This window comes from Lepidothrix coronata, unplaced genomic scaffold, assembly GCF_001604755.1.
Source record: "Lepidothrix coronata isolate B3197 unplaced genomic scaffold, Lepidothrix_coronata-1.0 Scaffold279, whole genome shotgun sequence".
Classification (NCBI taxonomy): Eukaryota; Metazoa; Chordata; class Aves; order Passeriformes; family Pipridae; genus Lepidothrix; species Lepidothrix coronata.
In genome coordinates, this window is record NW_016690459.1 from 506204 (window position 1) to 522615 (window position 16412).

General features: G+C 56.9%; 1 protein-coding gene across 1 annotated transcript; it reads left to right on the forward strand.

Annotated features, from left to right (window-relative positions):
• The first annotated feature begins 849 nt into the window (after positions 1 to 849).
• Positions 850 to 15884, forward strand: TRIT1 (tRNA isopentenyltransferase 1). Its single transcript, XM_017836592.1, has 11 exons — positions 850 to 1005; positions 6600 to 6740; positions 7147 to 7245; positions 7576 to 7724; positions 8577 to 8719; positions 8973 to 9084; positions 9190 to 9302; positions 10270 to 10347; positions 11799 to 11908; positions 12227 to 12344; positions 15249 to 15884. Exons 1-11 carry the CDS (start codon positions 850 to 852, stop codon positions 15386 to 15388), a joined length of 1359 nt encoding a protein of 452 aa, XP_017692081.1. The 3' UTR covers positions 15389 to 15884.
• Positions 15885 to 16412: the final 528 nt, after the last annotated feature.

A 16412-nucleotide genomic window follows, 5' to 3' on the forward strand; every position in this document is an offset into this window, starting at 1 on the left:
GCAGCCTCCCTCTCGCTGTTGCCATGGCGAGGGATGTGTGTTGCCGGGGAAAGCGGCACCAAGGAGGTGCCATGGCAACCGCCTCCCCATTTCCCTGCCCTCTGTTGCCACGGAGACAGCCACCCGCTCCCCATCCCCTCCAGTTGCTGTGGCGATGGGGAGGACGAGCCTCCGCGGAGCCTGTGGTTGCCACGGCAATGTGCTCTTCTCCTTCGCCATGGCAACAGCCCCGCGTCATCCTACTCTGCCCCGTTGCTATGGCAACAGCCCCCCCTCCTCATCCTCCCGCACCGTTGCCGCGGCAACAGCATCCCTTCCACCCCCTTATACTCCCTGTAAAAAAAAGGGACCGCGGGGTTGAGCCCCACGCGTGGACACGGGTGTGAGGGGCCCAGAGGGATTTTTGGGGGGGGAAGAGGGGAGCAAAGGCCCCCAAAAGGAGGCAGGGGCGTGGGGATGGGTTTGGCGACCCAGAATGCGGGAAGGGGAACCGGGCTGGCTCTGGGGACCCGGGACTCGGGGAGGGAGGGACCCTGGGGTACGGGGGGAGACCAGGGGACACGGGGAAGGACCGGGCTCGGTCTGAGGACCCCGGGCGAGACCAGGGGACACGGGGAAGGACCGGGCTGGCACTGGGGAGCCGGGACAGGTGGAGGGCCCCGGGGTCACGGGGGGAGGGGGGGGCTCGGGACACGTGGAGAGCCCCGGGGGCACCGGGAGGGACCGCGCTGGGCTCCGGAACGCCGGCGGGCAGGGGCACACGGTGCTCGGGGCCCGGGCCGGACCCTCCCCGCGGGCGGCCCCGGCCCCGGCCCGCCCCCGTCCCGCCCGCCCGTCGCCGGCCGGGCCATGGCGGCGGCGGCCGCGCTGTGCCTGGGCCGGGCCCCGCGGCCGCCGCGGCCGCTCGTGGTGATCCTGGGAGCCACCGGCACCGGGAAGTCGGCGCTGGCGCTGCAGCTCGGGCTGCGCCTCGGCGGGGAGATCGTCAGCGCCGACTCCATGCAGGTACGGCCGGAGCGGGCACCGGGCGCTGGGCAGGCCGCGGCCGGGCCCCGGGCCGGGCCCGCGGCGCTGGGAGGCGGCCTGGGCTGCACCGGGGAGGGCCCGGGCTGGGCCTGGAGGGGCGGCAGGGCCCGGGCGGGGCTCGGAGGGGCTCAGCCCCGGGGGGCTGCGGGCTGGGGCCCCCCCGGGAGCCCCCGGGCCCTGTGTCGGGGTGCCTGCCGGGGAGAGCACGGGGAACGGATCCTGCTCCCTGGGAGCGCTCCCGGTGCCCCGTCCCGGTGCCCCTGTCCCAGCCCCAGTGACCCTGTCCCGGTGCCCTTGCCCTGGTGACCCACTCCAGGTCCCGGTGACCCTGTCCTGGTGACTCTGTCCAGGCCACAGTGCCCCTGTCCGGACATGGTGCCCGTGTCCTGTCCCAGCCCTGGTAGCCTTGTCCCAGTGCTCCTGTCCCAGCCCCAGTGTCCTGATGTCCCTGTCTTGATGCCCGTGTCCCAGTCCCAGTGCCCCTGTCCTGATATCCCTGTCCTGATATCCCTGTCCCAGCCCTGGTGCCCCTGTCCTGGTTGGTAGTTGTTTGTTCAGTGTGAGCAGTGTCACCATCTCCTCTCCTGCAGTCAGAGGACGGTGCCCTGTGGGTTTGTGGGCTCTGAACATGGTGGCACAACCGAAACTGCAGGACTGGGAGTATACAGCCCTCCCATCCCAAATAAAATCCTTTTGAAAGGAAACCAAAACAAAGGTGTTTTAATTTTAGCCAACCCAAAGCTACGTGGAGGTGTAAGGGGTTAACTGAGGGAGGCAGCAGCTGGAGTTACTTAGTAATGAGTGACACCCAGGGTGATCTCCTCCTCACTAGCAAAGGGACACCAAGAGATATGGGAAAGGGTATTAAAAATTATATTTGCTACTTGCCAGTGACAAGTGGTGTTGTCTCTTATTGCAAACAGCAGCATGGAATAAATATATCAGTTGTTTACTTGGGTTCAGTCAACACTGAGGAGCCATACCTCATTTTTTGGTCCTAATGGTGTCCTAATGGTCCTAAAGCTGCAGGAGCTTTGTCACAATGTACATTTCGGCCACCACAAGAATAACAATTTTGTTATTGTTTAACAAAATGTTTTCCTAGTCCACACTTTCATGGTCTTCTTCCTGTAGTGCCTGAACTTTCCACCAAGTTTAACGTTTAATGTATTTATTACGCTTTCTAAAAAGGTGTTTTCTGCCAACACCACCCTTTGTGCTGCTCAGGGACACACGCCTGCTGTCCTGTGCCCACCTCCTGGTTTCCTGCCCCAGCCTGCCACTGCTGGACACTGTTTGTGTCCTAGAGAGCTAAACTTAAAAACTCCCTCTCTTGATTTTGGAGCAAGCAATCAGAAAGTAATTTCATGGAATGTTTTCCTTAAACTCTTGGGGAAGAAGCGTTTGAGGTCTGAGCTGAAGTGACAAAATCCTGCAGGGGCAAAACATTCGTGCAAAGCGCGTGGAAGCTTTGTCCAGCTTTGATAGCAGGGAAGTGGCTGTTGGCTTGAATGATCCTGTGAGCTGCTGCTGCACCCCGAGCTCTGCAGACGTGGTTGGGGCCGCCTGGCACGCTGTGAATTCCCGCCGCACGCTGGTGGATGTTTTGGAGCGTGTGTTTTGTGCTCTGGTTGTTTCAGGTCCCACTATGGGAATGCGGGCGCTGGGAGGACTCTGCTGCAGGCGCCCAATGGCATCCGGGCTCCAGTGGCTCTTGTCCTCCTTTCCTTTTAATCTCATTCTAGCGTGACTGTGGAGCCAGAGCCGAGCAGCTCCGCTGTTTTATCCCGTAATGCACCGTGCTGCCGGCGCGGCCCCGAGGGGCGGCGAGGAGGGGGAGCCCGGCAGCCCCAAGGCACGGCCCCGAGGGGCTGCGCCTCCCCCACCACGCTCCACTGACCCCCCGTGCCCCCCCAGCCGGGGCTGCTTTCTTGCTGGCTTTGTTCCCGTGGAATACTGTCTCCCCCCGTGGCGTATCCCTCCCTCTGCCATGCAGAGCTGGCTCTGGTGTCCCTGTGGAAGAGTTGCCGGGTTTTAAAAACCCCATTGCTCATTCTGGACTGACAGCTGCCAGCGACCGTGTCGCCCTCAGCCCCCGCTGTCCATTCATCCCTGGGCTCCGTGGAGCTCTGACAAATGCTGGCAGTGTTTTGGGCAGCTGCTGGAGCTGGAGCCAGGCTCGGGAAGGGGCCAGGGAGCCCCAAGCCCACCTGTTCCACACACAGGCACCACTCCATCTATCTCCAGGGTGTTTTCGTCATGGCTGTGAGTTGCTGCGGTCAAATTACAGACTTAGCTGCTGCCTGCTTGCAGCTCAGGAGCTCTGGTTAATCTGCTGGCCTCTTAATCTTTCTTTTTGTCCTTTCTGTTGCTGTTTGTCATCCCAGTGAGTTTTGTTGATGAGTAAGTAATTCCTTGGAAAGCCAGGCAGGGTGAAGCCAGTCCTATTTCTTCATTCCTGGCAGAGTAATGAACATGCAGCAATCCCAATTGCTTACAATCCCACTGTCCCTTCTCGATTTCACCCTTGGAAGTGGTGATGCAGTCCTTCTTCAGAGATTGCTCTAGTACACTGGGTACATTTGTCAGTTAGTGTTTCAAGTCATGACATTTTAAGAACCTTTACTGACATCACTCTCCTGGCAGGGGTCAGAGTGGGGAGTGAATTGTGTTCTCCTTGCACCTTTGCTTGGTTTGGGTCCTCCATGCCCCTCTCCAGCTGGGAGATCCCTTGTTCCCCATGAAATGTTGATGCTTTTCCTGGCTGTAGGTGGTTTGGATGTGTCTGGGGCCAGTCATATCACCTTGTATACTGTGGTGTAGAAGTACCAGGGGGTACCTGACAAGTGCCGATGGTGACAGAGGGGCAGAGTTTGGGATTGTGGGTGAAACTGGTGGCAGAGCCAGGCTTTGGGAGAGCCTGCCCTTCCCAGGCTGCGGATCCTTGAGGCACCACGTCCTGGGGATCTCTGGTGTTTGTGTCTCCTGCCTCAGTGTCCCCATCCTTTCCAAGGGGACGGCGCTGCCCTTCCAGCCCGGAGCCGCGGGGCCGCCCTGTGCGGGGGCTCAGCGCAGAGGTGGGAGGACGCCGTCAAGGCTAAGCATCTTTAGTCCTGGCTTGTGTTCCGTGTCTCGGAGGCCGGCTGCTCCAGGCTGCTGCTAATCTGTTTTGGGGCCTTAGAAAGCAACAAAGGCTTATCTGAGCCACTGGCTGAAAATAGAAATGAGTGTCAGGAGGACGTCTCGGTGCGAGGCCCTGCCGACAGCCAGCTGGTGGAAACCTTCTCCGGGCTTTGCTGGGTGTGTGTAAAAGGCTGCCTTTGTTTCCTCCCAGCCCACACACTGACACCGCATTCCTCCTCTAGTTGCCAGATACTCCAGGAGCCTCTCGGGTGTTTAATCTCCGGGAGAACCTGGGGATTGCAACCTGAACTGTGTATCCTGGATCTGCCCGTGCAGGGCACTGGGAGCTCCTGGCTGACTCCGAGCCTCCCATCAGCCCACTGTATTCACTGTGATTGCAGGCAGACGGTGGGAATTGGAGGAGCTGAAGGGCTGGAAATGGGGAGAGCAGGCACTGGGCCAAAGCTCACCGAATTCAAAGGCTTTCGGTGCCGACTGGAGCCCCGTGTTGAATGGAGCTGCTGAGCCCAGGGATCAATAGGCTGCCTGCAGCCACGGGGCATGTTGGCAGAGCTGCCTGTGGGCCTCTCCTGCCTGCTCACCATCCCCTGAGGCAGCTGGGTTTCTGCAGGGCAGAAGGGAAGAGCATTTGGTTGCCCTCCCTCTGCCCTGCCCCGGGGAGAGCCTTTCGGGACAGGAGCAGGAGCCGGCCCTCGCCCTCCCAGCAGCAAGTGCCAGAGTTAGGCAAGACAGGAGCGGTGCCAGTTCAGCCACCCCAGTAGCTCACATGACTGCTCCAGGCAGGGATTGGGCTTCCCTGCTCCACTAACCTTGGATTGTCCCTGGCTGCCACTCCATGCCTGGTGCCCATGGGTCACCTCTGTGTCACCTTGTCCTTCTGTCTGGGACCAGGGGAGCAGTGGGTGGAGGTCATGCTGCAGCCAGAGGCTTGGCAGCTTCTCAGAGGGTATTAAGGGGAAATTTATTTCTTAAAGTCTGGCTCTCTGGCTGGGGTGGTTTCTGGTTGATGGAGGAGGAAATGAGTACAGCTATTTCCAGTCCTTTTTCCCATTATCAGAGTTTATCCCAAGCTGAGAGACTTCTCTAAGCAGGAAGGTGCTGAGAACAAAACACGTCCTTCCAAAGTACCTCCTTTATCGTGCAGAGCTGGGCTGGGCTGAGAGGCTTTGTGTGCCCCACTGCCAGCACCCTTGGGATGCAAGTTCCCACTCTGATCCCTGTTTATCTGCAGCTCTGCAGAACCTTGCAGCACCCACTGACAGGTGTGCTCGGGACAGTGCTGGGGCACAGGGCACCCCGTGCTGAGGAGGGCTGTGTTTGCATGCCATGGGAAGCAGGGTGAGGGGCCATCCTCCCTTCTCCTGGGTGGAATCTGCTCTCATCAGGAAGGGCTCTGCTGAGCTGTGGGGATGGGACTGCAGCCCGAGGCATCTCCAGTCCTTGCACTGCCTGGATCTGTGGGCTGGGCTGTGGCTGGTGCTTTATGCAGCCTGGAGGGTGGATTTGGTGCATCTGCTGGGATCCAGGTTGTCTTGGCTCTTTGCCAGGAATGTTCCTGAGGGGTTGGTTTGGGTGGCTTTTCTCCCTGGGCTGCTCTCACTGAGGGCCAGCATGTCTCAGCAGTGCTCTCTCAGGTTATGTATCCCAAACTTGAGACTGAAGACACGTCAAATGCTGCTGGTTGTGTTCACCAGTGTCTCCTGGCACCTTGGCCAGGACAGTGCCACCTTTTCCTGGGGTCACTGACCCGCACTGATGTGTAGCTTGCTCTGTATCCAAGTGTCTCAAGGGAGAACAGGCAGCATGTCAAGCTTTTAAGGTGTGCCTGAGCTCAGACCGTTTGTGTGTGTTTAGGAGGCTCCATGGAGTTCCATGTTGCATCCAGAGAGATCTTTGTGTGTTACAGGAAGCAGTGATCCTTGTCCTCACATGAGACTCCGTGCTGTGCTGGAAATGGGTGTCTGGAGAGAGGTACATCTGAGCTTTTAGCTGCAAACAGCAGCAGATGAGGAGGTGGCAGCTTGGAGGTGGCTGCCCTTGTTTCAGAGCTCTGTGCTGGGCTGGTGGCATTGACTGGGCTCTGACTCTGCTCTCTGATTGTTCAATCAGCCTTTCCATCCCTAATTACAAGGTTATATCAAACCAGGAAAGCAGTCATGTGTGGTTGGACTCAACGGTTCATCTCCCATGGGCAGGAACAAACACCAAAGAGATGCAGTTTGGCCCTGGCAAGAGCAGGAGTTGGCAAGATTCCTGCTGCCCTGCCTGAATAGGGCACGTGCCCCTGCCTGTGCTGCCTGCTCCAGAGACCAGCAAGGGGCTTTGAGGGGTGACTGGGACAGGCAGGGGCTGTAGGGGGGAGGAGGAGCAGTGGTTGGTGCAGGTTTCCTGGGACACAGAGGTGAAGGACGGGCTCTTCTCTTCCCCAGGTGTACAAGGGCTTGGACATCATCACCAACAAGGTTTCTCCTCAGGAGCAGCGTCTGTGCAGGCACCACATGATCAGCTTTGTGGATCCCCTTGTCTCCAACTACACAGTGGTGGATTTCAGGGACAAAGCCATGGCTCTGATATCCTTTCACACTGCAGCCTGCCTGGCTAAGCAGATATGGGCTTCCCACCTCTATGGCCAGACCTGCCACAGAGATCAGTGCCTGGGCTCTCATATCCCAACTAACTCTGTTTTTTCAGAGGATATTGCTGGGGGGGGTGGGGTTGGGGCTTCTCTTACCCAGCTAAGGCTCAGGGCAGCCCAGGGAAGATCTCTGCTGCTCTGCAACAGCTGAGCTGGGCATTGCCCTCCCTGGCAGTCCCTGGGTGTCCGAGTTTTTGGTGGTGGCTGGCAGAGGTAACAGAGAGATGAGGGACACCTTTAACCCTGTCCTGCAGCCTCACTGGCCCCGTGGGGCTGGGAGAGTGGGCCCAGATGTAAGTACCCTGCCTTGCATCTGTGCTTAGCCTCCCTGACTATGGCACATTGAAGATATCTTTGCCCGAGACAAGATCCCGATTGTTGTGGGAGGAACGAACTACTACATCGAGTCCCTGCTCTGGAAGGTCCTTATCAACACCAAGGTACTGTGGGGGGCTGTGAATCCCTCTGGGAAGGGGTTAGAGACCCTGAGATTAGCTCTGTTGGTTAGAGCATGGTGCTAAACATGCCAAGACTGTGGGTTCACTTAAGAGTTGGACTTATTGATCCTCTTGGGTCCCTTCCAACTTAGAATATTCTGTTATTCTGCGAGCCCCACGTTCAAGGCAGGCTCAGTGCTGCCCCTGCTAGAGTGGGGCAAGGAGAACCCAAAGCCCCTTGTTCACCCCGTGGGCCTGGAGGATCTTTTTTACTTCCTCTGGCCTTGCACAGGGACGAGCGGTTTGATTCAGGGCTGCCTTTGTGCCCCACAGGAGAAGACCAGCACTGCCCCTGGGCCGGTCAGCGACAGGAAGGTGGAGCTGGAGCAGCTGGACAGCGCTGAGCTGCACCAACGCCTGAGCCGGGTGGACCCCGAGATGGCGGCCAAGCTGCACCCCCACGACAAGCGCAAAGTGGCCCGGTGAGCTTGGCATGCCCGGGGCAGGAGGTGCCAGGGCCCAGCACCCCTTCCCCAGGGAATCGTGTGCCTGGGAAGGCAGCTCTCCCACCCCGGGCTCTGCTCCCGGCCTCGCAGCAGGACCTTGGAGCACCGGGATTGGGGAGCTCTCTGGGCTCTGAGACCTCTGGCCACGCAGCCCCCCTGCCTGAGCTGCCTTTGGGGTCCGGGGCAGCGCCTCACCCCTGGGCTGTGCACACCGGGGCTGCTCCCATTGCCCTGCCCCAGCAGCAGGGTTTATCTGGAGCTATTTAAAGACAAGCTGCTGTGCTGGCTGAGTAACATAGCTGAGCTCTGTGGGAACAGCACGGCAGCAAGACCAGGCTTGCTGCTTTGAGGGGCCCATCCCAGCCGAGCCCTGGCCCGGGGGGGAGCAGAACACCACCCACCCCATTCGCACGGTGCAGGGGACAGAGGGTTGGGCACCCAGCACAGCTTCCTGCACCTCCCTGGCTGGGCTGGGCTGAGCTGGTGGTAAAGCTCTGCAGCAGCATTGGCAGCGCTGGCCCCTTCCCTGCAGCCCTGCCTGGCTGGAAAGGGCAGGGCTGGAGCCAGGTCCCTGTCCCCTGCAGGGCTTGTCCCAGTGCCAGGCAGGAGTGGGTGGCTGTGCTCTGGGCTCCTTGGGTGCCCCCAGGACCTGGGTGTGCACGGATGCCGGGCACGGGAGAGGGATGAAACCTGCCCTCCCCCCACATGAGAGGGTTGGATCCCAGCAAGTGTCTGCGGTTCCCTTTGCTGGAGCCCCCGGGGCTGCTGGGGAAATGGGAAAAGCTCATTCTCACCGAGCCTCTGAGCTCTGTCTGTCTCTGCTTACAGGAGCCTCCAAGTGTTTGAAGAGACAGGGATCCCCCACAGTGAAATCTTGCACCAGCAGCAGGAGGAGGAAGGTGGGGGGCCCTTAGGTGGGCCCCTGAAATACCCACATTCCTGCATCTTGTGGCTCCATGCAGACCAGGCAGGTGAGAGCGGGCTCCTGGCTGGCTAAGGTGGTGCAGGGTTAGGGTTGACTCCCTGCTCAGCCTCCTCCCTGGAGAAGGCAGCAATTCCTTTGGCACCAGTGGGTGTGACAGAGAGCTCATTCCCCTCACCTGCTGGGCCCTGCCTTGCTCGGGTGGAGCAGGAGGTTGGCAGTGCTGAATCACGTCCTGGCACACTGTCCAGCCCTGGGGCAGGGCTCCAGGGGCTGAGCGTGCCCTGCTGTCCTGCCCCCAGCTCTGGATGCCCGGCTGGAGAAGCGGGTGGATGACATGCTGGCTGCAGGGCTGCTGGAGGAGCTGCGGGACTTCCACCGCCGCTACAACCGCCAGAAGGTGGCCGAGAACCGGTGGGTGAGGAGGCAGCTCCTCTCTGCTCCCACTCCCCAGCTTCCTTTGGGAAGGGCTTGGACGAGGGGATGGCTGTGACTCTCGCCCCTTGTCTTGTTCTTCAGGCAGGATTACCAGCATGGCATCTTCCAGTCCATTGGCTTCAAGGAGTTCCACGAGTACCTCGTCAGTGAAGGGAATTGCTCACCTGAGACCAGTGCCCTGCTGCTGCAGAAAGGTGGGAGGAGCACCCTGTGTGCCCCACGTCCCTCAGCCCCACACAGCTCCAGGTGACACCACGAGATGGTCTGAACCAAGGTCAGACCTTGGGGCAGGTCTTGTTGGGGCTGAGCTGCACCTTTCTCTCTGCATTTCCCCCTTCTGCCAGCTCAAGAGAGCAGGGACTCATTTTCCAGGGCTTGGAGAGCATCTCTGAGCATACCCAGAGCAACCCCTCCCTTCCCCCAGGCCTCGTTGCAGGATGTACAGGGCACAGCATGACGTGGGATCTGGGGCTGGTCTACTTGGCTGATGGGATCCCAGCTGGGCTGTGAATGCTGTGCAGAACAGGGGTAGAAAGGAGGACTGAAGCAGAGCTCAAGGAGGGTTCAGTGTGGAGATGGAGACTGAAGAAACCACAGAAATGATAAAAGGCTTGAAAACAAGTCTGGTGCAGAAGGGGCTTGTTTTGTCTGCTCAGGAGACGATTAGGAGGGATATGATAAGCCTGGTATGAAATATTGACAGTGGTAAATCATCCTCTGGGCCCACTGTGGGTGGGACGAGCAGTCCTGAGCTCCATTTGTGCAGAGAATCGTTCAGTTAGGCATTATGAGAGCAGTGCAGCCCTTGATTGTCCTACCTGCTAAAAGCTTCAGAATGGAGGGTTTGGGCTCTTTCCACCCACTGTTCATTCAGGGGTATTTGGGACATCTTATCCAGCCTTTCCATGCTGCCACTGCCCCTACACTATCTGTCAGGGCTTGACCTCTTTGCTGTGATGACCCTTCTCAGTGCTGGCTCAAGCCCCCCCAGACTGACAGTAGAAATAATTCTTGTGGTGCCACCCAGCACAAACATCTGTCTTGTGTGATTCCCCCCCTGGAGCCAACAGCCTCTTCTCACTGCTCTGAGCTCAGTTTGCAGCATTGCCCTGACCTTTGGGGTTTTTTTTTTTTCTCTTCTTTAATCCCCCTGTTTCAAAGGGATCCAGGCCCTGAAGCAGGTGACCAAGAAATACGCCCGGAGGCAGAACAAATGGGTGCGAAACCGCTTCCTGAAACGTAAGTCCTCTGTTCCCACCCCTGTTCTTGCACCTCTCCTCATCCCTCCTCACTGCATCCCCCACTCCAGCTGGAGAGGGGAGAGTGGTGCTTTGGGGCAGTCTGTGTCCACGTGTGCCCTGAGCACAGCCTCTCATCCCAGACACTCAGAAGCCACCTCCTCCTCACTCTACCCTGTACCCCATCCCCTCCCCACAGCAGTGCCATCAGGATGGATAAAATCCCAACAGGACACAGTAAGCCCTGTGCCAGGCTCTGGTGGATGATGATGATGGCCACAGCATCCCTGCAGATTATCCCACCAGCAGCTCCTGAGGGGCTCAGGGAGGGGGTCCCCACGCACCCACACATGCTCCTGGCTCTGCAGGGAGAAAAGCCCATTTGACAGCTGCCCTCCAGATTAGGAGCAGGAGCCCTGTGGCTGCTCTCAGCCTGGGCTGTGCTCTCTGTGGTGGCAGGGAGCCAGCAGGACTTCCCCGTCCCAGCCCCAGCCTTGGAGCAGGGCCAGCAGCAGCAGCTGGGAGCCGAGCACTTGTTGAAAGGTGCTCGGTAGGGGCAAAACAACAATAAAATAAACAATAATAATAATAATAAAAAAAAAAAAGGCAGGGAGAAACTCAAGTCAGAAAAAAGATGGACTTTGAACGGGGCTCAAGAGCTCTCCTGGAGCCATGTGCTGGGTGGCTGTGGCTCACCTTTCTGGTGGCAGGTGTGCTTCAGATGGGCCCTGTCAGGGGCTTGTTTGTGGGTACAGCAATAAAACCAGCACCTGCTGGGGACTGCCAGGCGGCACCTTTTGATGGCTTTGTCCGGGCAGGGACAACCATGTGCCCGTGGGCAGGTGAGTTGTGGAGGGCAGGTGAGCCACAGAGAGCAGCCACGTTGCCCCAGGGAGCTGGCACTCTCTCAAAGCAGCTCTCTCACCCAGGCTGGGCTTCAAGTGCCCCGTGCCCTGGCATCAGTCCCAGGGTGGCTGTGAACCTGTCCCTTGTCAGGTTGAGGCACTGGTAAAATATCTCCTGCCGTGACCTGGGAGCACCAGCCCCTGCACAATCAATTACGGCTCTGAGGCTCCACGTCTGCATCTTCTTGTAAGCTTGGCGTGATGGCTTTGTGCCTGGATCCAGCTTTTTCATCTTCCTCAGCCTCCCGTGGGCCATGGCTGGGGTGGGGTGGTTGTTCTCGTGACGAGCTGTTGGCATGCTCGGGTTCTGCAGTGCTCTCCTGAAGGCAGCCAGCTATGGAGAGGCTTCCTTGAGTTCCAGGGTGTTCCTGCTGCTTGCAGGGGTGATGCCCCCGTAATTTTGGCTCTGGAAAACCTGGTGCTGTTTGCTTCTGAATGCTGAGCAACAGCTAGATAGGAAAGAGCAGAGCAGATCTCTTCTCCCCATGGATGCAGGGCGGGATGCTGGGGGGTTCTGGTGGTGACCTGCCTTTCCATGTCTCTGTAGGTCCTGGGCCCAACGTGCCACCAGTGTATGGCTTGGAGGTGTCTGATCTCCAGCGCTGGGAGGAGGATGTGCTGAAACCTGCTCTGGAGATTGTGGAGAGCTTCATCCAGGTACTGGATAACTGGAGTGAACACATGAGCAGTAGCAGTCTCCAGGCCCCATGACTTGGCACACAGTCTCTCCCTTGAGCAGGGCTGGCTGCTTACATGTCCAGCCTTGGGCTTTCCTTGCAGTAGTAGAAGTTTGTTGTCTAAGCTGAAAATTTCTCCTAATGCCCAGTGTTCCACTTGATAAAACTGCAGTGTTTGTCCTGCCGACCTTAGTGTCTGGGTTTGGCGAGCCCACATCCCAAACTCATCTACCAAAGTGAACGCAGAGGGGCAAATTCTCGTGCCAGAAACCAATTTGAGACATTATTTAATCTGCAGGGACGGGAGCCCCCGGCAGAGCCCCTGAAGATGGAGCACGATGTGACCGAGAACAAGCGGAGCCATCGCGTGTGTGAGCTCTGTGACAGGCTCATCATCGGGGACAGGGAGTGGGCAGGTAGGATTCCAGCAGGGGGACAGGAGGGACCTGGGAGGGGACACAGCGAGTGTGGTTATGTGGAGGGAGGGATGGAGCAGCTTCCCTGGCTGTCTCTGTGTGGCCGGATGACCCTCGGCACATGATCTTGGGCTTTCAAGGATTGTTTACAGCCCGCGGATGAAAGCAGCCATTTGCAAGCCCAGAGGGGGTGCAGGAGCTGTGCCACAGCAACCATCTGTCGGGCTTCCCCCCTTCCCCGGGCTTCCCCCCTTCCCCAGCACCCAGTAAACACAGGGAGTGTCATGCCAGGGATCTGGATGTAGCATCTGACTGTGTTTAGTCAGGGCTGCTGGTCCTTTACAACACTTTGGATGCTTCCTCAAAAAGCACAGAACAAATCTGTTTCTTTTAAAATTCTCTTGTATAAATGAAAGTATCTTAATGTTTTAATAGCTCTCTTTTGCTCCAGTATATCCTATTTGTATGGGGTTCTTTTTTTTTTTTTTTAAAAGTATAGTAATAGAAAGGGATTTTCTATTTTCAATAGACTTACTTTAAAAGAGCTCAGCTGGAATCAGATTAAGTCAGTGAATTTATCTGTGCTGGGAGGCTCATGCTGAGAGCCAGAAACAAAAAGTAGTGGAGAAACTGGCTGCAGAAATGAAACTGGTAAATCTCCATGTGTTGCCCAAATGCAGGATGTGCAGGGTCGTGGTTTAACCCCAGCTGCATCTGAGCCTTGCACAGTGGCTGGTTTTGGCTGGGACAGCTGATCCCAACTGGCCCACTGCCCACCAGTGGGATGGGAGAGAGAACTGGAAGGGTAAAAGTGAGGAAAACTTGTGGGTTGAGTTAAACACGGTTTAATAGAGAAAGCAAAGCAAAACAAGGAATTAATTCCCTGCTTCCCGTGGTTGGGCAGGTGCTCAGCCATTCCCAGTAAAGCCGGGCTCCATCACATCTAATGGTGACTTGGGAAGACAAACTCCATCCTTCCCAATATCCCCCCCTTCCTCTTTCTTCTCCCCCAGTTTTATATACTGAGCACGAGCCTTATGGTCTGGGATATCCCTGGGGTCAGCTGGGATCAGCTGTCCCGGCTGTGTCCCCTTCAAACTCCTTGTGCACCCCCAGCCGTGGTGGCCTGAGGAGCAGAAAAGGCCTTGATGCCGTTCAAGAGCTGCTCTGCAACAACAAAACATCCCTGAATTATCCACCCTGTGTTCAGCACAAACCCAAACACAGCCCCAGACCGGCCACTGTGAAGGAAACCAACTCTGCCCCAGCCAAAACCAACACAGGCAGACACAAGGTAAAGATAAATTTCCTGGGCTGTTGATCTTCAGATTTGAAGGAGTTGCTTATTCCGACTGAGCTGGGGAAGTGCTGGAAGGGAAGATGGAAGCTCATTGTAATGAGATCAGTTTGTGAGTGCAGTTGTTATTTTAGCCAGCCTCAGCTTGGAGATGCTTTGAAGGAGCTCTGCCTGCCCCAGAACTAGAGCACTCTCAGAGCTGTCAGGGACCCTGTCACCCCTCCAGGTCCAGCAAGTTCTGTGACCGAGTGGGAGCTCCTCAAACACCACAGCTGCAGCTACACGTCCTTAGGGATGTCATCCCAGATTCCAATCGATTGTGACAGTACCTCCCTCAACCAAGACCAGCTGTTGTTCTCTGCATCCAGTTGAACTGGGCTCAAATCCCCCAGATGGTGGAAGAAAAATGGCCCAAAACCTGGGTGTTACTTGTGCCTGCAAAATGGAAAAGGAAGGTGAAAACAGTGGTGGGAACTGAGTGGATCTGCAATCTGGTCTGTTTTCTTAAGTCAAGTTGCAGATAGTTCTGGGAACTGCTCCCAGTACCCTGCTGGCTCTGGAAGATTTTAAAATTTTATGTAATTATACAATTTGTGTGGACTTAAAGAGCTCGACTCCCCAGATAGCAGCAGCAATCAGCCCTTCTTCAGCCACTGCAGCTTTGGTGTTGCTTGTGACAAATTGCAAGAGGTGAGACTTTACTTCAAGCTGAGGGTGACCCTCCAGCATTGTGATAAAGCAGCAGCTTTGCATGTAATTTCATCCTTTGGCAGAAAAAGGATGACTGGAAAACACCTGAGGGCCTTAATTCAGCGAGCAAATACCCTTGTTTAATTAAGGCCCTGCTTGAAAAGTTTGTGCTTTAATTGCTGCTCTGATCTCTTTGGAAACAGCAGAACTGCCCCGCTAAGGTGGTCAGACAAAGTGCCTTCCCTGAGTTAAAAACACTGATAGAGGAGGTTTTGCTGTCCTTGAGGATGTGATTTCACACAGAAATGCAGCTCCTGCTGCCCCATTGTGTCCATACAAGCTGAATCCCTGGGGTTACCCCTGTGTTCCCCTCTGTCTCCTGCTGCAGTGCACTCCTGGCTGGGGCATTGCCCTGGGGTTATGCAGAAGTGTAGTTGTGCTCCAGGCTCCATCCCTGACTGCTCTGTAGATGCACAGGATATTCCCAGTGCTGTGGTGCAGGCATCCAGCCCTACAAATGATCCTGGCAGAGCTCCACGGGGAGCTGAGAGTTGCACAACCTCACCTGCAACCTGCAAAGTGCCGCCTCTTTGGAAACACTTTCCCTTCTCCCGCCCTCTTGGGAGAGGCTGGGAGCAGACTTGCTGGGAGAACTGAGTCATGACATGGACTCTTCTGCATGTACAGAACCAAGGTTATTCCTTCTTCCAGTCCTCTCTGTGTTCAGGAGGAGGTTTGGGAGCATTGTCCCCCTCTGAGCCCTGATAGTTTGGCCTAGAAGTGTCCAGAGAAACAGCCAGGGCAGGGCTTGGGAGTTCACTTTTCTGCAGGAGTGAGTTGTGCGGGAGGGTGGGAAGGGAGGATCGAGTGTTTCCTCCTCCAAATTCCACAGATTAAACTACTCTGTTTGCCTCCAGCTCACACAAGATCCAAATCCCACCTGCACCACCTGAAGAAGAGGAGGAAGCTGGAGGCAGCCGGCCGTGCCACAGGGACTGCCGGGGACAGTGGGGACACAGAGACCTCGGATGAGGATGGCAGCCTGCCTGTGCCATAGGCCTGGAAACCAGCTGGCAAAGAGGATCGGCCATGCATCCACCTGCATGGCGAGGAAGCACCTTAGTCCTGGGCAGCCTTGAACCAACAAGCTGAGTCATTTTTTTGGGGATGAGGCAGGTGTGTGATGGCAAAGGCCGTCGGCTGCGTTGGATCCTCTTCGTGTGGCCTCATCCCGCCGTGTTCCCAAGCTTCCCCAGCCCTGCCTGGAAAGGGCTGGGCCCCGGGGCAAGGCTGCTGGGAGCGTCCTCCCATGCAAAGTGTGAATTCCTGCCAGAGAGGCAGCGTTATCCTTGGAGTGGTTGAGCTGATGCTGCTGGCATGCGGACATGTGGATCCCAGAGACAAAAATACCCCGACTCCTCCAGCTTGGCCAGGAGTGCAGCTCCAGAGCTGAGGGAGCTCTTGCTGCCTTTATTGTGGAGAGGATAGGTTTTTTTTGGTTTTTTATATGGAAATAAAGTTGCAGGATTATTGTGGGTTCACCTCCCTGTTAACAGGTGCGGTTTCCTTGCTCTCTGATTCCACCTGGCCCAGGTTCTGCGCTCTGGGCACAGGGCAGGAGATCCAGGTCTGGTTCCTTCTTCCAGTAACCTTTTCCACAGCTTCTGAGGGAGCTGAGCAGATGTTCCCAGCATAGTGGGGGAAGGCTGATCCCTGAGCACACAGCAGGTGCAGAAGGAGCTGGCACCTGTTAAACAGGAACTTGGAAATGATCTCATCGAGTTTGCAACAGATGAGTCTGTCCTAGTTAAGGCTGAATTCCCGGGGGTTTACACTGTGGTTTGGCAGTGGGAACCAGCCCTGCATTTGAATCTGAGCTGCTGAGCAGCAAATTCCTGGTGTTCCAGGCAGTTGGTGTCCCAGGATTGTTCCTGGAGGACGCGAGTGCCGTCTGTGCTGCTGCGCTTCCCGGCGTGCTGCTCTGGTGAAACCAGGACAGCCTTTTCCAGGGCATTTGGGATTCTCCTGGCAAATGAAATCGGGACAGTTCCTCCTGGGAGGATTTTGGGTTGGTAGAGCGC

Excerpts from the sequence above, each read along its gene's own strand:
- TRIT1 (XM_017836592.1), top strand. The coding sequence starts at position 850 with ATGGCGGCGGCGGCCGCGCTGTGCCTGGGCCGGGCCCCGCGGCCGCCG. Across the intron at positions 9,085-9,189 it reads CAGAAGGTGGCCGAGAACCG|GCAGGATTACCAGCATGGCA; the intron begins GTGGGTGAGGAG and ends CTTGTTCTTCAG. Across the intron at positions 10,348-11,798 it reads GCGAAACCGCTTCCTGAAAC|GTCCTGGGCCCAACGTGCCA; the intron begins GTAAGTCCTCTG and ends ATGTCTCTGTAG.